The sequence below is a fragment of the Halyomorpha halys genome, unplaced genomic scaffold, assembly GCF_000696795.3.
Source record: "Halyomorpha halys isolate HHAL.00 unplaced genomic scaffold, Hhal_1.1 Scaffold1260.1, whole genome shotgun sequence".
Classification (NCBI taxonomy): Eukaryota; Metazoa; Arthropoda; class Insecta; order Hemiptera; family Pentatomidae; genus Halyomorpha; species Halyomorpha halys.
Genome location: NW_027113741.1, coordinates 31,067 through 53,111, shown reverse-complemented (window position 1 = coordinate 53,111; position 22,045 = coordinate 31,067). Strand labels below are relative to the sequence as shown.

General features: G+C 37.7%; 1 protein-coding gene across 1 annotated transcript in view; it reads left to right on the top strand.

Annotated features, from left to right (window-relative positions):
• Trpm (transient receptor potential cation channel, subfamily M) overlaps positions 1–22,045 on the top strand; it is a gene marked incomplete at its 5' end in the record, with an annotated part of 97,365 nt that overhangs the window by 62,122 nt on the left and 13,198 nt on the right. Inside the window, 5 exon segments of the mRNA XM_067051072.1 lie at positions 8,830–9,020; positions 9,427–9,608; positions 9,922–10,107; positions 10,289–10,645; positions 11,098–11,451. Of these exon segments, the coding sequence (XP_066907173.1) occupies positions 8,830–9,020; positions 9,427–9,608; positions 9,922–10,107; positions 10,289–10,645; positions 11,098–11,451 (1,270 nt within the window).

Here is a 22,045-nt window from a genome sequence, read left to right as displayed (position 1 = left end):
CGAATATTTGAATTCAAATCTCCCGCCATGTGTGACGTCATCAAAATGCTGGCTTCTGATTGGCTCCTCAAATCAGTGTGCCAGCTCCCCCATTCTCTCTCTACTGATACACACAGTCAATCAGCAATCTTCCACCATTTTTATTTTCAAATAGAGGTTTAGCTTTTCTTTGATAATAACAGTGTTTTTATATTAAAACAATAAGCAATTTCAAATAAATTCTAAAAAGTTGTTCAGACCCTCCTTTATTAAAGGGTCCAGGATTTTCAAACTTGCTAAGGGTGTAAATTTTTCAAATTCATCAAGGGTTCAGGAGGGTCTTGGTAAAGCTCTTGTAAATCCTCACAAGCTGGATGTCATCTAATAATGCTATCTTTCATGCATTTTTATATAAGTATTAACATTCCTGAACTAAACAAATTATTTATTTAACAATTTAATATATCGATAAATACAAATAGTTTGGTTGCCGGCTATTCTCTTATACAATTCTCTATCTGAAAGGACCATATCATCAGTGCCAGTCATTGGCCAAGCCAGACATACATTTCACGGAGATCTAAATAGAAATGTCCTCTCCAAGTGCCCAACCTGAAGTGTCCTTAAATCTCTCCCTTCCATACACCCTCTAAAGCCTTCCTTCTTTACTACCACAGAGCAGAGTTATCCCTTTGTTTATTTTTTTTAAGGCGAGAATTTCTGATTAGCTCCACCCTCTGAAGCTCTGCCATAACAGCTGGCGAATAAGTTGAGAAAGTAATCAATTACTTACTTTTAGAGTATGCCCCAAAACCGTTTCCAGGAGATCACCTGATTGATTCAATTAAGCCTTCTGATATAATGCACTAATCTCTCTTGCAATCTCCTTTAGAATTTTTTTGAAGGACTTCGTGTTTTCTAGTACCAAATAGACCCTTTTTTGTCTATTATTTTAATGATAAACTAATGTTCCAAGTATCTAAGACCAATAAAACTAGTTTTGAGACTAAAATTGTATAAAATTTATTTAAACAATAATAACCAGTCTCAAGAAAGTGTAAAGATTTTATATAAATTAAGTTTTAGTTTAATATTTCTCATTTAGTAAAAATGCTTTGTTCTATTAGTTGTCCTTGTCGGATTTAAGTAATCCGATTTTCGCGGCTGATTTTTGGATTTATATAAAGTCGGGGTCGGGGGTCTCATTTTCTGATGCCCCCCCCTTTTCGCGGACACCGGAAGGCTCCGAAGACGCTGCAACTGCAATGCCGCCCCAGCCTAAGCTTCATGCAAGCTAGGACCTGCCCTACCCCTACCATCACGCCAGGCTCCAGGACACGCTGGCTAGTCCTTGAAGAGGAAAGACGTCTTTTCAGACACCTCGGCGAGGATACATGGTATTCACCATATTCGCCAACCGCTGAACTTACACAGGAAGGGGATAGGATACGTCACCGTGGCGGCGAAGACGTCACTCAGATAAGCCAATAGTATATATGAGACCCCAATGCTCTGTTTTCATATTATTATAAATAATTAAATCAAATTAAAAACCTAACACATTAACCATAACTGCCCTTCCAGGGATTAATACGTTATAAATTAAACAGAAAATATAAATGCATGTTGTTATGAGCAGAAAGTGTCTCACAATTTTTAGCCCCCTTTTTCCACACATTACTTACAAGCATAAAATTACACTCGGGACACCTGCAGTATAGAACGAGCAGGTCCCGATGTAACAAAATTGGTGCAATCCGGATGAGGATTTCAGTGTGGAGTATAATGAGACTTATAAAAATAATTTTTGTGTGAGACATTTCGCCCACTTTTAATTGTCCTTATAATTATTTATATGAGTTAGCACAAATTTAATTATTATTAAATGCGTAATAATTTAAAAAGAGTTAATAGATTTAACGTACGTGGGTGTCCAGTCTGTTATTCGAGCCTAATTCCTTCTGCAGACTCACGCAAGACCTGTTAGGCATTATAGGTCAATTCACCGAGCGCCTCATTGTTTATACGTAGCTAATTTATTATTTGTGTTAAAATTTATTTAAAGTTCCGTTAGTAAAAAAAAAAAAAATAATAGTAATTAATTCTTTGTGTTGCATGCTCGTATTTATGTATGAATGAATGTGTATTTATTGTGTGAGTGTTTTTTGTTAATATATTGTTGTTATTTAAAAAAAAAAAGTATAGTTTTACAACCTATTTATTTATCTAATATTCATTATTTTATTAATAACGTTCAGGATTAATTCGTTCACCTGTTACGATTATTTATTTAACGTAATAAAAATAAAATAAAATATCGCTGATTATTGTATATTGTTTACACATCGATCGCGAATCGCTGAAATTATATTGAAACGTTTTAATAAATTAAAAAATGGGATTAAATGATCAATCGAATGCCGAAATCGATAGGGTTCGGTCACTGGAGTGCAAGCTACGACGCGTTAGGTGGGGTCTCCTCAAGTTAGGCTCACTTGCACTCGTCACCGCCGCGGACGATGACTCGTTTATCGATTTTGAAGTCGATTATGACGAGTGCAAGACACTTTGGGCTGAATATGAGACAATTTGGGATGAGTTGGACTCCGCATACGCGTCCCCGGTAGCTTCTGCGATGCCGTCCGATTGGGAAGCGGATTACATGTTACGAAACGACCTGCGACAGGTCGAGGTGCGGTACCGCAGAATTAGGGCTCAGCGCGATTTCACCGCTCAGGGGGCTAAAACGGTCTTTGCCGCGCCAACGTACCCGTCCCAACTGCCCAACATTCGGATCCCGGGATTCGACGGTGAGCTATCCTCCTGGCCACGGTTTCGGGACACATGTGTCGCTCTTGTTCACGACAACACGCAATTGGCACCCGTGAATAAGATGCACTATTTAAAGAGTGCTCTTAGTGGGGAACCCGCGTCGCTGCTAGCCAGATTCCCTTTCGATGCCAACTCCTATCAGCCGATTTGGGACGCGCTGGTGCGTGAATATAATAATCCGCGCGTTCTCGCTTCAAGGTGCCTGCAAAGGGTCTTGAACCACAAATTCTCCACGTCTGGCGGAGAACGCGCGAAGTACGCTGCATATTTGGCCGAGGTTGGTGAGGGGGTCGAGTCGTTTCGGGGTTTGGCTTTAGAGGACGAGACGGATGTCATCCTGTCCACATTAGTTCTCCGAGCTTTGGACCCCGTCACCAGACGGCACTTTGAGCTTTCCCATGCAAGCAGCGAATTTCCCACCGCCGATGAGGTGATAGCGTTCGTGAGACACAGACTAATGGCGTGCAAGCTGTCTCACGAATTCAACATGCAGCCTCATTCCGACGCTTCACGTGCTAAGCCCGCCGGTAGAGGAAAGGGCGAAGTTCCCTTGTTTACCAGCAAAAGTTGTCCTTTCGCTAACGTCTCTCCGGATCCATCCGGGTCGCCACCTAGGCGCGCGTCTCCGAGGAAGTCGGGCGGATCAAGGCGTCGTCGGTCGTCTGGCACTTCTCCGCGCCCAAAGTCAACCTCTCCCGGCAAAGAACGTTGTCCCCATTGCGAGGGCGGCACCTATTGGGGCGGTGCTTCCGCTTTCTGGCCTTGCCTCTTCAGGAGCGAAACGACTTTATCAAGTCATCCGGTCTATGCCGGAACTGCCTGAGGCCAGGTCACCACGCTCCAAGGTGTCCTTCGGAATTCACGTGCAGATTTTGCCGCGCCAAGCATCACAGCGCGCTGCACGTTGGAGATTCAGCCGGTTCTCTCGAAAAGGGAAATTCGTCGAAGTCAAGCTATTTCGTGGGCCACACACGCGCCACTACCAACCCTTGTTCGGAGGCTCTAATGGGCACTGCACGCGCCCAATTGTGTGGCTCGAAGCATTCCGCGCACGCACTGCTACTACTGGATTCCGGCAGCCAGTACACCTCTGTTACTGCCGAACTCGCAACGAAGAATCGCCGGTTTGGGAGGTACTCAGGTCGCCGACATCAAGGGTGCGATGACGTTTAGTCTTCGGTCCCTTATCGACGATAACTTCAAGGTCCGTGCGCTCGTTGTTGAAAGTATCACATCCGACTTACCCAGGCGTCCGGTTCCTTCGCGGGTGATCGGAGATTTGTCGCAACACGTCTTGGCCGACCCTTCTTTTGGCGTTCCCGGCCCCATCGACTTGCCCGTAGGCGTTGACCTATACCCCCGCCTCGTTACTGGTGCCCCCACTAAGGCCTTCGGGGACGGTCGACTATATTTTCTGCCAACAGTCTTCGGCAAAGTCGTGATGGGGACTTGCTCTAGCAGCGCTGCACCTACTGGCATCACGCTCCTCCTACAGGATGATGCATCCATCTCGGAGCAGCTTAAGGCCTTTTGGGACCTGGAGGAACCGGGCCCTGCTGATCTAAAACACCCGGAGGACGTGCTCTGGGAGAAAATATTCACGCAAAAGCACACTCGCACCGCTTAAGGCAGATACGTCGTGAGACTGCCTAGAAAGGATTCCTCTGGTGAGCCCGATCTCAACCCCTCGATTGCGCTGCGTAGGCTTTACTCCCTCGAAAATAAATTCAGAAGAGATCTGCGGCTTAAGGAACAATACATCCAATTCATGACGGAATATGAGCAACTCAGCCACATGTCGGTCGCGAGCACACCTGCAAGGTATGTAATACCTCACCATGGCGTCTGGCAAGTTAAGCCACAGGGGACGAAGTTACGAGTGGTGTTCGACGCCTCCAACAGTGCGGGAGCAGTGAGCCTCAACGACGTTCTCATGTCTGGCCCCAAGCTTCAGCAGGACCTTAGTGATATTCTGATCCGATTCAGATCCTATCCCATCGCACTGACAGGAGACTTAGTGAAGATGTACCGTCAGATCCTAGTGTGCCCCGAGGCCCGGAAGTTGCAGCACATATTTTGGCGAGCTGATCCATCCCAGCCGGTTGTTGAATATCAGCTCAACACTGTAACTTATGGCATTAATACCAGCGCTTACCAAGCCATTCGTACGGTTCAGCAGCTACGGCAGGACGAGGGCCCATGCTTCCCACTGGCAGCCGCACGGCTCGTAAACTCCATTTAAGTCGACGATTTCGTGTCTGGCGCTAACTCCATCGAAGAGGCACGTTTGCTCAAGACGCAGCTAATAGGTTTGTTTGAGCGTGGGGGTTTTGAGATAAGCAAGTGGTCATCCAATGCTACCGAGCTTCTGTCTCACCCGGACAATCCGCAGCCCCCTTATTCGATACCACAGGTTGATAGCCTTTTCGTCAAAATCCTGGCCCTCGTCTGGTGCTCCACCGACGACTATTTTTCCTTTTCGGTCGAAGAACCAGAGCGCTTGGCGACAAAACGAGTCATTTTGTCGCATATCGCACGAACATTCGATCCCCTCGGGTTCTTGTCACCCATAATTTTCCATGCCAAAACTCTCCTCCAGGAGATGTGGCGTCAGGGCTTGGATTGGGACGAGCCTCTACCCAAGAGTTTACAGGAAAAGTGGATCTCCCTGACCAACCGATGGTCCTCTCTGAGCCATGTGAGAATACCCAGATACGTATTCACCGCCCATTCGCGTTCACAGCTGATAGGGTTCTCAGACGCCTCATCTAAGGGTTACGCCGCTGCGGTCTACATTCGGGTGTTAACGCCGGAAGGGATCATCAACTCTTTCCTACTGAAGTCGAAAACAAAAGTAGCGCCTACCAAATTTAAATCCATACCTCAATTAGAGCTTTGTGGCTCTCTTCTACTTCAGAGGGTCATGTCCTCGATCACCTTCGAGGCCTCCCTCCCTCCTCTGTATTACACTGACTCGACGGTCGTCCTCACTTGGTTACGGACGCCCTTGTATCGGCTCAAGGTCTTCGAGGCAAATAGGGTTTCGGCCATTCTCAAGGCGTCACAAGTTGATCAATGGCGATTCGTGAGGTCCGAGGTCAATCCCGCCGACATTGCCTCACGAGGATGTCTTCCCACCGAGCTTTTGGGTTCGTATTTCTTGTTTTACGGGCCCCCTTGGTTAAGGGAAGAAACTCTCCCCCTGTTTAGGGTGTGCCGACAGAATCAGAAGGCCAATGAGTCAGGGATGTCCCTCCTTTCTCGCGCAGCCCCAGAAATTTATGATGATGCATGGATGGCTCGGTTCTCGTCGTTCCAGCGTTTAATGCGAGTTACGGCGCTCATCCTTCGCCTCGCCGAACATGCCCGTTCTCGATCGAGTCCCTTAACCGGCCCCATTTCAGCAAAGGAATATTCTCGAGCGCTATTGGCCTGTGTCCGTCTTGTACAGCACACTTCTTTGCCTCCCAACCTGCACTCGTCTTCAGTTCCCAGGGAATACCGGCAACTGAATCCATTTGTTGATGAGGTTGGGCTTATCAGGGTGGGCGGTAGGATCCGCAACTCCGAGGCACCTCAGGACCAGAAACACCCCTTACTACTTCCTCACGATCATCATATTACACGCCTCGTCATCGATGACATACATCTCATACACTTTCATGCTGGTCCGATTTTGACCCTCTCTTTGTTAAGGAGCCGATTCTGGGTACCAAGAGTGCTGAAAGTCATAAAGAGCAGCACATACCGATGCACGCAGTGCAGAATACAAAAACCCCAGCCGAAAGTCCCTCTTATGGGTGACCTCCCAGGTTCCAGATCCGAGCGTCACCGACCTTTTCTGCAGGTCGGCGTAGATTACGCAGGTCCCCTACTGATAAAGGCGTCCCCGCGCCGGAAGGCTGCTATTAACAAGGCCTACTTCTGCATATTCGTGTGCATGTCCACCAAAGCCATCCACTTGGAATTAGTTTCATCTCTGACCACTGATGCTTTCCTCGCCGCTTTGGACCGCTTCGTCGCCCAAAGGGGCCTGCTTCGATGCATACATTCCGACAACGGTACCAATTTCGTTGGAGCCTCCAAATTCTTAAGAGTTTTACTCTTTCTTGAGAGGCAATGCCGACCGGTGGGTGGAGCATTTCTCTCCAAAAAAACGTGGAATGGCGGTTTATCCCACCCCACGCTCCTAACTTCGGTGGATTATGGGAGGCCGGGGTCAAGTCCGTGAAGACCCTACTCACGAGCGTGGTGGGCGGACAGCCCCTGACCTTCGAGGAGCTCAACACTGTGCTGGTGCGAATTGAGGGCACGCTCAATTTCCGTCCTCTCTGTCCGATGCGGGACGACTCCGAAGATTTCAATTACTTGTCACCGGGACACTTCTTGATCAGTGCTCCGTTAGAGAGCATTCCCCTCGACATCGAAGAATCTTCTCGTCTCAACTTATCCTCCAGATGGCGTCTGGTGCAACAAAGCGTGTCCCACGTATGGTCTCGTTAGCAGCGGGATTACCTACATCAACTCCAGCAACGAACCAAATGGACTAAAGATCATCCAGGTCCGTCTGTGGGCGACCTCGTCGTAATGATCGAGAACCGCTCTATGCCTGGAACCTGGCCCGTTGCACGAATAGCGGAGGTGTTTCCTGGCAAGGACGGTGTAGTTAGGGCCATTTCTGTGCGCACGCCTAACGGCAAGATCCTCAAGCGTCCTGCGTCCTCCGTGGTGACACTGATTGCGGAAAAGGACCCAGAACAAGCAACCTGAGGGTACATCTTGGGTTCAACATTCGTTAGTCGTTATTCGCCTCGTACTTTAATCGTCTCGCATCTCCAACTGGCTCACGTCACCGACCGTCGACCAGGAACATTCGTAATCGTTAATGGTCAACATTTATCTATGTATATATTGTCTGGTTTTTATTTTCATTGTTCTGCATGTTTGGTTAGATTTTATCGTTCGTGTTGCCTACGGGCCCTCTTATGTGGAGAGGGGTTATTCACCTATTTTTTACGGCAGACTGTGCCTTCCCCGTCTCTTTGAATTTTTCTATTTGTAAATCCGGCTGAGCCAAATTTAGGTGGGCGGTATGTCGGATTTAAGTAATCCGATTTTCGCGGCTGATTTTTGGATTTATATTAAGTCGGGGTCGTGGGTCTCATTTTCTGATGCCCCCCCTTTCCGCGGACACCGGAAGGCTCCGAAGACGCTGCAACTGCAATGCCGCCCCAGCCTAAGCTTCATGCAAGCTAGGACCTGCCCTACCCCTACCATCACGCCAGGCTCCAGGACACGCTGGCTAGTCCTTGAAGAGGAAAGACGTCTTTTCAGACACCTCGGCGAGGATACATGGTATTCACCATATTCGCCAACCGCTGAACTTACACAGGAAGGGGATAGGATACGTCACCGTGGCGGCGAAGACGTCACTCAGATAAGCCAATAGTATATATGAGACCCCAATGCTCTGTTTTCATATTATTATAAATAATTAAATCAAATTAAAAACCTAACACATTAACCATAACTGCCCTTCCAGGGATTAATACGTTATAAATTAAACAGAAAATATAAATGCATGTTGTTATGAGCAGAAAGTGTCTCACAATTTTTAGCCCCCTTTTTCCACACATTACTTACAAGCATAAAATTACACTCGGGACACCTGCAGTATAGAACGAGCAGGTCCCGATGTAACAGTCCTTTTATTGGGCACTATCATTTTATCCATCATTAACTTTTAGACTTTCTCTCTCTCTTCACTAATTACTACATTATAATATTTAATATAATACTATAATTATATATTTTTATTAGGGAAAATAATTAAGGTGATTCCTCCATCCTTGGCTATAAAAACCGTCTTTTAATGAATTACAGAAAAATAATGCATGAAAATCATTAAAAAGTAATGAATCATATAATGTTGCATAAATGATTTAATAGAAATATGCTGATAAAAATTACATAAACCTAGGATAAAAATTAATAAATTTCTTCTTTTTTTTTTTTTAGTCACAAGTTTTCTGTTTGGGCTTGGAATATGTGGAATCCATGTGATGCTATTGCAATTATATTTTTTTTAATTGGTCTTTCTTTGAGGTTGAAACCTACATCGATGGCTATGGGAAGAGTTATGTTTTGTGTAGATATTGTTTATTGGTATCTTAGAATTTTGAATATATTAGGAGTCAACAAATATTTAGGCAAGTATATAATATTAAAATTCATTATTTACTGTTCCATATTAATGTTACATATTGTTTATTATATCAATTACATGAATTGAGGGATGGAGATATAAAAGGTGATATATTCAGTTTTTGTCATTTTTTTTTTTATTTTACATTCAATTTAGTGTCACCTTTAAGGTGAACCAGACTTAATCTCTCAAAATGTATTAAATCCCATCCAATTTTGTATTCAAAATTAGAATTAAGATCAAGAGGGAATTGATGAAATCAAATCAGCTTTCCCAATTATATTTATCCTTCCTGTTTTAGGTTTGGTTTGTATTGTGTGTGTCAAAGGGAGTATGAGAAAGTGAGAGAAATTTAATAATGTCTATGAAATTTATTATTGAATAAATAATTACTGATTACTATATTTCAGGTCCTTTAGTAACAATGATGGGTAAAATGGTCAAGAACATGATATATTTTGTTGTCCTTTTGCTTGTTGTATTAATGAGTTTTGGAGTTTGTCGTCAAGCCATTCTTTTTCCTGATTCTGATCCTAATTGGTCTCTTGCGAAAGATGTCTTTTTTCAACCATATTTCATGTTATATGGAGAGGTAAAATTAGTCATTTCTATTTACTATGATTACCATAATTAGCATAACAATTTATCTCTTTACAGTTTATCTCATATACTTTCTGTTAATTAATAATTTTTGTAATATTTAATTGTTGTTTGTTGACAACTATTTGTACTTAATCTCTTTTGATTATATTAGTTGCTTATCTATTTTTCACTAGTTTGATTAAACCATATTAATTTGAATCTTCTTCCATTACTTGAAGAGTATTCAATCTAATTGTAAAAATATTAAAAAAAAAAATCATGAATTTGAATATGTTGTTGGTTATTTTATCAATGGATTTAAGGTATTTGCTGATTCAATTGATCCTCCTTGTGGTGATGAACCTGGAATGGAAGCATGTCAGACTGGTCGTTGGATAACTGTTGTAGTAATGTCAACATATTTGCTAGTTGCTAATATATTGCTCATTAATCTTCTGATAGCAGTGTTCAACAACATTTTTATTGAAGTAAATGCTATAGCACATCAGGTGAGCAATTATTGTTACATGATTCAGTTGTTATTTAATATTGATAATCATTTATGGTGAATTTTAATGCCTTGTAGGTATGTGGGATGGTTTAGAAAAATTCAAGTTAATGTTATGTAATGGATGGTTGTTAAATTTAATAAAAAATAGGATTTATTTAATATAATTTTTTTTGTTTCAGGTTTGGATGTTTCAGAGATTTACTGTTGTTATGGAATATGAGCAAAAACCAGTTTTACCTCCCCCTCTTATAGCATTTTGCCACGTTTATTTATTATTTAAATTTCTCCGAAGAAAACTGAAAGGTGTTCAAGAAACTTATGATAATGGTTTAAAACTCTTTTTGGATTCTGAAGACTTAGAACGACTGTATGATTTTGAAGAAGAGTGTGTAGAAGGATATTTCCGGGAGAAAGAGTCAAAACTACAACAATCAACTGATGAAAGAATTAAGCAGACAACTGACAAAGTTGATCATATTTACCAGAAAGTAGAAGATATAAATCAAAAAGAAAATACTCAAAATTCCACTATTCAGGTAATTGTAAATTTGTATTTTCATTAGAAAGCCAAAGATTATTAACAGTCAAGTGCTCATTCTAGCTGGTATTTTTTTCTCATGAGTGACTTAAGCTGCATTATGTCTTGCAAAATCAACAGTAAAAGTGATTAAAAAAAAAATATGAAAATAATTGAAAAATTTGTTATTGATTCACCATGCACTGTATTTTTAGAATTAAAGTGCTTTAATGGATTATTAGATATTTTTATATGCTTTAATTAGGCAGTCATTGACTACTTAAAGTTTTACTTTTTCTTAAATGTTATTTAGCTATCTTGTTTGACACAAAAAGATGAGCCTTAATTAAGTTAGTCAATTGATCGATAAAATGTTATTAATATATATAATTAATATTCTGTTTAGTAAATTGTATTCACTTTTCTACTATCTATGTATTCAAAGAGGATAATATTTACTTTTTCTTTTAGTCTGTTGATTTTCGTCTTCGAAAACTAGAAGAAATTGCGGAACAAACAACTAAAACTTTAGGTGTAATACATCGTTTTATGGCCATACATAGTCGTTCTGATCTTGAATTTCTTCCTGATCTTCCAAGACCTCGAAGAGCCAGTGAACATTCAGATGCATTTTCAGAGATATCTGATACCAATAACTTAACTGTTGACAAACAACGTAGAAAAGGACCTATAAGAGCAATGACTGAGGTCAGATCAGATTATGTAGTTTTTGAACCATATCATATTACCACAAAACAAACTTCAGCCGCCAAAACTGAGAAGCTAGCTAAAAATGGTTGTACTGAAGGAAATTCAGATGACAAGGTAATTAATGTTATTATTAATTTCAAGGATAGAAAATATAAACTTCAAAATAAAACTAAAATTTTTATCTATTTAACATTCAAACTACAATAGAATATTAATTACAATTTATGTGGTACAAATAAGAATAGTATCCTGATGATGTGTTTATGTGATTGATTACATGTTTTTATTTTTTTATTCTCCTACAGTTAGTTTCAGAAGTTTTTTACTGTTTATATATTTACTTTTTGAATTATTTAACCCATTTTAAATTTTCGTATAATACCACACTCCTCCCCAAAAAGTTTCAACTTTATATTACAAAATTTCTGTGATCTGTACTTCCCATAAAGTTTTGTATTAATATCAGTGTGATAACAGGCTTGTTAAGTATTCACTCTAATTCTAAAATATTTTCTTTTAAAAGACTAGTGAAATACTATAAGGCTATGACAATATTGATAATACCATGTTAAGGAAAAAGTTAAATTTAATTGTGTTAACGCCATATATATTAATTAAAATGTAAATATTTTAAATAGGCAGTTAATAGTTTTAATTACATTATAGGTATGTTTTTTTTAAATGAAGGGAATTATACTTGTGCTAATGTTTACATGGTGAAATACCGGCTAGGATTATTTGCCACAACAGTACAACAAGTAGTAGCCTATGTACAGTCGCCCATTGACTTAGTATGATATAGTCACCCTGTGGAGTAGCCTACTTATAGTCGCCCTGTCGAGTAACCTACATACAGTCGCCCTGTCGGCTTGGTGTAGGACAGTCACCCTGTCGCTATATTGGTCACCAGACCTTGCTACGTGATCATCAGAGCGCCGGTTCGCTGTGTGGGCCCACCTACTTTTAAGAACAGAAGTTATCACCGACCTTTTGGAACGAAGTTCAGGACCCCGACCCATCGGACCCATCATTTAGTAAAAAAACATTGTAAATAACAATTTTATTTTTTTTTTTATTGTATTTTTTTTCAAAAGAAGGATTTTTTAAAAATTTGGTTCTATATTTTTGGAAAGTTTCTTTTTGTTTTTAATTTAATTTATTGTTTTGTTTTATTTACTTTACAAATAAATGTTTCTATCCGAGCCAGCATTTATTTTGTTTTTTTTTAGTTAAGCTTTCCGACAAGGAGACAAAGTCGATTTGAGGTGGCTTAACATATTTTTTGATCCTCTGGGCCTTGGATATAAATATTTATTTGTAAATTTTAACATAGTTTTGGTCTTCCGGGCATTGGTTTAAACATTTATTTGTATATTTGAACATAATTTTGATCCTCCAGGCCTTGGATATAAAAATTTATTTACTAGGAGATGATGGTTGGGGGTGCGGCCAAAATGAAACACAAATAAGTTGGTGTAGCTTATTTAATTGTGCCAAAGTCACCTATGTATCCATTTTATTTTCCACTTCTCTCATAACTTCATTTTATTAATTCCATTCTGTAAAATTATTCACTTTATGTCATTCTGTTTATATTTTATTTTTTATTTTCTATACTTATTGGTTGTTATCTTGTTCTGTTCTTAGCCCTGATGAAGGTTAGAATCTCTAGCCGAAACGTTGGCACAATTAAATAAGCTACACCAACTTATTTGTGATTCATTTTGACCGCATCCCCAACCATCATCTCCTAGTTAGGGCCTTGGATATAAACATTCATTTGTATATTTGAGCATAATTTTGGTTTTCCGGGCCTAGAATATAATTTTTATTAATTAACTCAATTATTTTAATAGTGAAGTTGTGCATGATAATTTTATTAATTATTTTATATTTTGTTTTGAAAGGTAAGTAATGGCGCCAAAAGTTGATAAAAATAATATTGAATTATCTGAGCTTGAGGATGAATTATTAGATTTAGCTCAAGATAAAAAAGATACCAGGGATATAGGGTATTCCTGTTCAGAAAATCCTGGAAAAGTAAATTTATTTAAAGCCCGATTATCTACGTTAGATATTGCTTTTGATAAATTTCAGGGATGTTTTAAAGAGGCAAAATCTCTAGCTAGAATTTTAGAAGATGGATCGATCTCGCGATTTGATGCTTCACGGTCTAAGACTAGAAATATGTATTATGAGGCTTTGTCTTTTGGAATTACAGGGGAAACAACCGCCACCAGCCAGTCTGTTATCTAAAATATTAATAAATTTGACTTCGAATCGCGGATTAAATTACCAACCATTAATCTACCCTTATTTAATGGCCAAATTTCGAATTGGGTTTCATTTAAAGACACCTTTATTTCTTTAATTCACTATAATGTAAATTTGAGTGAAATACAAAAATTTCATTATTTTAAGTCCGCTTTAAAAGGTTCAGCGCTACAATCGATATCGTCCATTATAACAACTTCTGACTTATGAACAAGTCTGGGCAGCTCTGGTACAGAAATAATACAATAAACGAATTATTGCCACAAATTATTTAATAAACATTTTTAGTTTCAAACCGATTACAAAATTTGAGTATCGATCTTTGCAAAATTTTGCCGAGGTAGTGTTGGAGAGTGCGACGGCCTTCAAAAATATGAATCTTCAGGATCCTTCCGGATTTATATTGATGACGTATTGCCTCAGGTTATTGGACCGTAAATCACGGAGCGTTTTGAGAATGAATTTTGTTCTGCAGCTGATAATAATAATTGTAATACAATTACAAACTGACACCCTAATTTCGAATTTCTTTTTAAATATTCAACATTCACCTTCCCACAGTTCTCAAAATTTTACTAAAAAGGTTTTAATGTCTACCGATGGGTCCATGACGCATAATAATTGTCTATGTATGTATATATAGTTGACCGTAAAAATTTAAATATAAGAAGGATAGTTTATAACTATTTGTTCTTTTTTTGACCGCAACCCTGACCATCTTCTTATACATAATAATTGTCCTTTATGCCGAGAAAGACATCGTTTGTATAGGTGCTCGCACTTTCGCTCAATAGAACCAAAACAACGTTTCGATAAAATACGACCGCTAAATTTATGTTACAACTGTTTATTGCCTAGTCATTATACCAATAGATGCCCTTCCCCTGGCTCTTGTAATAAATGCGAAAGGCGACATCATCCATTGTTGCATTTTCCAACATCTAATAAGCGGACGAATGACGCAGATGGGAAGGTTACTAATACTTCTTCATCTTCCCAAAATAATGATGTATTAGAGCGAGATCCTTCTCCAGAAAATATGCAAGGTTCTGACAAGAAAACTAGGGACTCAAAGAGTTCAGTTCTGTCATCGTTATCCGAGTCCAGTGACTCAGTACTATTAGGTACTGCGATAGCTCGAATTAAGGACCGTAATGGACAATACTAGCCCATAGGAATTTTGATCAACTGTAGATCACAACGATCGTTTATTACATCAGCCTGCGCACAAAGTTTAGGTTTGGAGCAGAATGTAACCCCCAGCCATTGCATAGTTTCGGAGATAACCCAACTAAAGGTGGGAATTTTCAGGTGTGTTGCACCTTAGGGCCCCAGCACATATTCCATCCACGTCTTAAAACAAATGCCGTAATCTTTCCGAAGATAACCTATAAGATACCTTCCTGTCCAATCCCCAATGTGATTCACGAACATTTTCAAAATTACGACTTGGCTGATAAAAGGGGTCTGATCCAGGGTCCCATCGATTTTTTACTAGGTGCCGATTTAGTCGGACAAATTCTATCAGGCGAGTGTGTAAGTAAGGAGAGTTACCCCAACACTATGAAAACAATATTTGGCTGGGTGATCATGGGATCTTTAACACCTAACTCGGGCTCAAAGGAGATAAATGTTGCACTAATTACCTCTTGTCAATTACCACTTCCAAATGAACTCAATGACACAATAGAGAAATTTTGGGAGATGGAAACAGTCCCCAAGTTGTGAAAATTGGTCCTCGAAATGCTCCACAGAAGAACAGGCTTTGGAAGCATCACTTCTAACCACCTCTTCAGGACTCTCAAAGTTTACCTTCAGGTGGAAAAGACTGCTTGAAGGAAATGCAGCATCATTTTCCTGGCGGAAGTGAAAGATACTCTCGTGTAAGGCGGGCCAGTGACGGAGCGAACCACTTCTGTTCTGAACAATATTCTGTTAGAGCACTCCATCTGGAGCAAAAACAGTTGAAGAAAACCATTGTTAACATGAGCGAAGGTTCTGGACTACAGTACCGCCATTGCATTGATCTCCAACAGATGAGGGTCAGATCGCCTCCTTCACCACCTCAAACTATTAATGGAGACGTTTCTCCTTTTACCCCCTCAGGTTTTCCTATTTATTATTCTGGAGTTAGATACTGTGACAACCCTGGAGGGTACCTTTCTCAACACTTTCAAAGCCTCCATTTCCAGTAGCCTGTCATCCAGCTTGTACCTATTCATCCAACTAGTTCAATTACTCAAGGTATAGCCAAAAATTTTCAGTTTATCAAATACAATGGTGAGAACCCTATGCCTTTACCTGAGAGTAACCCCTTTGCCTCCTCTATCCAGGATTCAGAAAGAAAACAGAACTGTTGACAGAAGGGTGAACCCTCTGATTTCTGTGACCGAACCTGAATCACCGACTGATAAGGCTCCACATCTGCTATTATCAACAGAATCTGTAGGTCTTTAAAAAATCATATCAGGGTGCTTTCAAGTTCCTTTAAGCGAGCCCTGTTCATGGCTAGCAACCAATGAAGAAGTCGTCCTATTGGAACAGGCTGTGACCGCTGTCACTCCATCAGAATTCAGGTGTGTTAGTAGAGGAGACACTTTGATTTGTCATTATGAATTTGGTTTGGCCCATTTGTGAATCATTATACTCTATTTGAAATTCCAATTAATAAGTGGCACCTCTAAGTGAAACCTTAAAAGAACCAACAGATCAGGGTGAGGGATCAGCTGGAGAAACAGTGATCCAAATAAAGAATACAACTATGTGATGAAGCTCCTCCTGAATTTTCAGAAACAAATGAATGAAAATTTTGATTTATTTGAAAGAAAGATGGGTGAAGTGATAAATGATAATGTTGATCGACTAGGAAGAAAGATAGATGTAAGGACCTAAAGGGTGGATGAAAATCTTGGTAAATTTGTACAAAAAATTGGGAAAAGTTTAGAGGACTGCTTTAAATGAAAAGCTCTAATCCTGCTGAAGAGAAAATAGAAAACAAAATTGAAGACCTGAAGACAGAAAATCAATATGATACCTCTGCTGTAAATAAAGAAGAAAACAATATTGAAGAGCTTAAAGACCAGGAAATTGAGGGTCTGGAGACAAAGAAGGAACCCCTTATGACTGAAAATCATAGCCTAGAATACCAAAAACTTCCCCCAGTTTTTATGGAGAAATTAAAGAAAGTAAAAAACTTTTTCCAACGGACAAGAAGGAGCTAACTTTACCTTGAACCCTGTGAAGAAATTTTAGAGATTAAAGAAACTCCTTTGATTTGTCCAAAGGATACCAATGAAGAATTTCTCCAACATAAGAATGAGTTCCAGGACGTAAAACCCAAGAATGAGAATTGTCAAACCATAATTAGTCTAATCAACTTCTTAAATCAAGGAGATAAAACTTCACGATTAGCAAATTAACTAATCATATTAGAAGGGTTTCATGAAAAACTTTCAGTAGATAAACAATCAATTATTAGGAACTTGAATTATAATTATAACAGAGATTTGCCAACTGTACTGATCATTCTACTGATTTTGAAATATGAGTTTTTGGGGGCAATATGGTCTTGGCCCATGTGAGGAAAGGCCGCTTACTATTATATGGTGATATGTGGCAGTCTCGGATAAATGGCATTGATTTAAATAACTAAATTAATAACAGGAAACTGTTGTAGTGTTTGAAAATAAGAAAGTAGAAAGATGGCCGTTACAGTGATTGACCATACCAAAGTTTTAAGTAATCAAACTTTAATACTAAATAAAATAAATATGGAATATATTTTTAATAAATGATAATTACATTTAAAATAAGTTTTATATTGTCTTAGTTCTGAAAAAAAAATGCCAATTACAGTGAGAAATAACATATTCCCATAATTAATTAGCACCCCAAAAGTAGAAAATAAAATATCTTTAGATCAAATATTATGTTTTTTTTGTGTAAACAATCCAAATATGATTTGTTTAAAGTAATTAGGGAAGAGTAACACTCAAATTCGGAGTAGACGCATGTCCTCTCTGTTGTCCTAAGGTAGGATTCAGATATTTGTACTTGTTTGGTCAAAGGAAGAACCCTTAGTGTGGAGTACCTATAGGGTCTCCTAGTGTCCCAAAGATGGGATTGGTAATTTTTGGGAAGATAAAGAAATCTTCTAGATACACACCCAGAATACTGAGGTAGTGTTTATATTGACCCAAAAGGGGCTCAAATAATATCTGTCGTTAAATGCTTTGTGCCTTAAACATCTTGGCAGGGGCAATAATAAAATGTTACTAGGGAAATTCTAATATATTTAATGGCCACATGAGACAAAAGAATATCATGAAGAATTATAATTATTGGTAGAAGCAGATCATCTATTATATTTGATGAATTTCTTAATAAAATTTTCCATTTATAAAAAATGAAAGTTAAAAAAAATTAACTTAAGTCCATAGTTTGATAGGTCATTGTAAATTAATTTAATTTGATAGTATTTTTCATAATTAAGGACTGAGATTCATTCAGTTCACCTGAGAACTAGAAATATATCCTAATTTTTGGTAATAAAAAAACCTTTTGAAGATTGATTAGCCATCTCTTTAAAATAAAGGGAGTTTTGCGACTTTCCTGTAAAATGTATAAATAATACTCCATTCTTATTGTAAAATTCTTTAGAAGAATACCTTGTTTTATTGGATAGTTTCAGTGCTTTGTTTAAAATATAGTTGATTTTATTGACAATGCTGTATAATGAATTAATAGTATGTGTTAATCTGAGTTTATAAGTACTAGTATGGATTTAGAATACTGACTTAATTAACAACAATATATTATAAAGTAAAAGGAGTTAGTAACTCCTTAGAAGATTCCTTTTGTTCATATTAGATGTTTTACCTTTCCAAAAGAGAAAGGGATATGAATATGATGTGTCTTATTTATGTTTATGCAAGGCAGGTAGCTGGGAGAAATGAACAGACATCAATTTTCCTACATTATACTATACTTCCTATTGACCATTTGAAAGAAATAGTGTAAATAAAAATGAAAAGGGTATGTAAATTGTGTTTTTGGAAGAAAAATAAATATTTATGTAAATAAAAAGCATGAAATATTACAAGTGTAGTATATAATGAGAAATTTGTAAATAAATAAGTGCCAATAGCACCTTAGTATATGTGACTTAATTTATTAAATTAAATTAAAGTAAAAGTTATGTAGAAATGGATTATTTAATTACATTCTAAAAGAATTAGATTGGATTATCATTTTAATTTTGTAGCCAACTCAATATAGATCTTGTTTTGATAAATATGTATATGTAATAGCTCTTTAAAGATATTTAATCATTGTAAGTCTTAAAAAGAGAGCATAAATTCTTATATATCTATATTTGTAGTTTAGAAGAGCTGAAAAATTTTCTATAAAAAACTATTTGTTAATATTAGGTCCAGGAACATAGTAAACTTTTTATGTTTATTCTTTAAAGAAAAATCAATGAACATAGATTCATTGCTTCTTGTTTTCTCCAACACGTAGAATGCTATATATTGACAACACCAGGTTGCGGAAGAAGTTAAATTTAATTAAATGGGTATATTGGATATTCATTATCAGTATTTGCTGGCTCATAAAAAAGGGGTCGGCTTGCAGCTTATTAAGGGTCAAGCAGCATTAAAGCTCTTGACCACACAGAGAACTTATAAGGATGATGGAGTACTCTTGAATAAGTAGTACACCAGATGGGTGGGTAGCTAGACCTACATCATGACCAGCCATAAAGATTAGAGGAAGACACAAAAGCATTTTAGAGGCCATAAGGAAGCCACTCAATGTGTAGGGGTGGAGTACTAGGTTCTGCCCCAAAGCATGATTAGCCAATGGAAGGGCTTGAAAGAAAGTAGAGAGGAAAAAAGAGATTTTTACATTTATTTATTTATACACAATTACATCTAGCATACCATAACAAGGGGGTCTGCGGTACCTAGCTCTTGGTTTGTAAATATAGGTAACTCATTTCTAAGAATTGGAGGTCAGTTCCCATCAGGAACTGATAGAGAAATAGAAATACGTAGATAAATAATAAATGCAATTTATGGAACTCTCATCAGCCATAGAAATGCCAGAAACATAGCAATATTTTGTATGGATAGGGACATGGAGAGCACCCAGAATCTGAAGTACTGTAAAATTTATATATCCATATATACATAATTTATTTTTTGTACTCAGTTGTATTTTATTTATTATTAATATTTTATTTTTATTTTCTCTCACCTCTTACTGTTTTTGTTTTTTTATGTTCTGTTTTGTTTTTTCTTTTCTTCTATAAATAATTTTCTATCTATTATCTTCTGTACTATTTTTTAATAACAAATAACCAATACTAATGCAACATTGTATGCATATAATATGATTTTTTTCATGGGGTATGCGCAAATTATTTAAAATATACACCTTTTCTGTTGGGCTTATTACAGAGGAGAAAATATTTTTAAAAAAACGTGTGTGCAATTTTGATTTTAATAAACGAACAAGTTTTCCATTAACCAATGGACATGTCAAGCCATTATCATAAACAGCCGTCACTACTGTATATCTGTCCATCACTAAGTTAATCTTGATTAATTTTTATTATAGGCTGTTTAGTTTTTTGAGCTCCTTACATTTTCCATTTCTATTCCTAAAAAATTAGTCTCAGGGACACACTAGAATCACTTTGTTTAGTTATCTTAAAAGATGATTTACGGTCACAATCTTATCTCTATCTAGCCTATCCTGAACATCTAATGGTAAATTATACACTATCTGATATATTCTACACATTTTGGGCATATCTTTGTCTCCTTCCAAAAGTAAACGTTCTTTTTTGAGTACAAAATCAATCAACGAACCGAACATGTACTTGTAATTGAATGCTGCGTGGATTGTAATCCAACTCTTTTTCCTATAAACTAATAAAAATGATTTTTTCCAAACTTTCCAATCATTTAACAGTAACTTAATTAAACTTGAACTGTACCATTCCTTTACATTACCATCTATAAACAATTTTAAGCCTTCCACTCTGGTGGGACCATCCAGTATTTTAAATCTGATACATTCTTTCTCAAAAGAAGTAATCCAATTTACAGCTTCTTGTTTTCCATTAAACTTACTTAACAAACATTTTTACTCTATTTTACTTAACATTACTTTATGTGTTGTTGAAATGTGATTATCTAAATCCAAAATACGTTTAATAAATAAAACTTCATTGGACGTTTTAGTTTCTTCTTAATCAATATTTATGGCATTAGCTTCATTTACATTATATTCTTCTAAATAGTAATCACTAATCCTAAAGTTATCATTTTTGTTGCAATGATGGTTTAAATATAACAACTTCTCTGTAACCTCCCACTTAAGTAATAGGACTTTTACTACTTACAGTCTGTTTAATTAGGTATTCGCCGGAGTAAAAGTTAGGGGATATTACCCAAATTAATTTTTATATGCTGGTATGGCTGGTTTAAATAATGAAGTGGACCGTATTTATAAATGATAACTATGATAAACAGAATAAAATTCCTCTATTTTGGATAATTGATGACAATTTATTATAGTTTGCCAAACATGAGTACAATTGGTGTTATGGTGTTAGGTTTAATATTGATCGTTAATTACAATTAATGACTTAGATTAAAATTACTTGCTGTTGATCTATGGTGAGGACTTGTTCTTCTTCAGTGTCCTTGAGTTCCCTCATCCTGATTTTCTTTCCCTGCCTGGTGGTGTTGGTTAAACTATTCCCTCATCTTGAGAAATAGTTGAGTGTCCATTGTCCTGGACAGCCTGTATTCACTCGTCTGTGTCTTACCTCAATCTCCAGGGGTACTTAGGCCTACTTATTTTCTCTCCCACTAGATGGCACCATTTTTACACTCATCCTGAGTTTTACTCACATGTGAGGGGGAACATTTTCCCCAAACACAGTCATCCCATGCTGCTAACTCATACTTTCCCTCTCATTTCTTGACAATATGGACACATAGTTTCTTACTTGAAGCCATAGTTAAGAAGATTTTATTCTATTTGTAATTCTGAAGAAAGTTGGCAGTAGACAATTGCTAAAACAATAGTTTATTATAAATAAAAGGTTACCGAGCTATAACAAAAGTACTAAGTAAAATACATCAACGTAGAAACACTATTCTACTTACCTAAAACAATAGAATAGAATTAAAGTCTCTTTTCACAGTTTTTAATAAATCTAATAGTGAACTATTACAAGTAATTGAAAGAATCTTGACAAAACATTTCTTATAACCTTTTTATAATAGTTCACCTTGGGACCGTTAGGGATACAGTTAGGGGTGTTCCAATATAGTAGCACCACAGTCATTTAAATTATGAAAATACTTTACATATATATATGTGTGTGTGTGTGTGTTTTTTTTTTTTTTTTTTTACG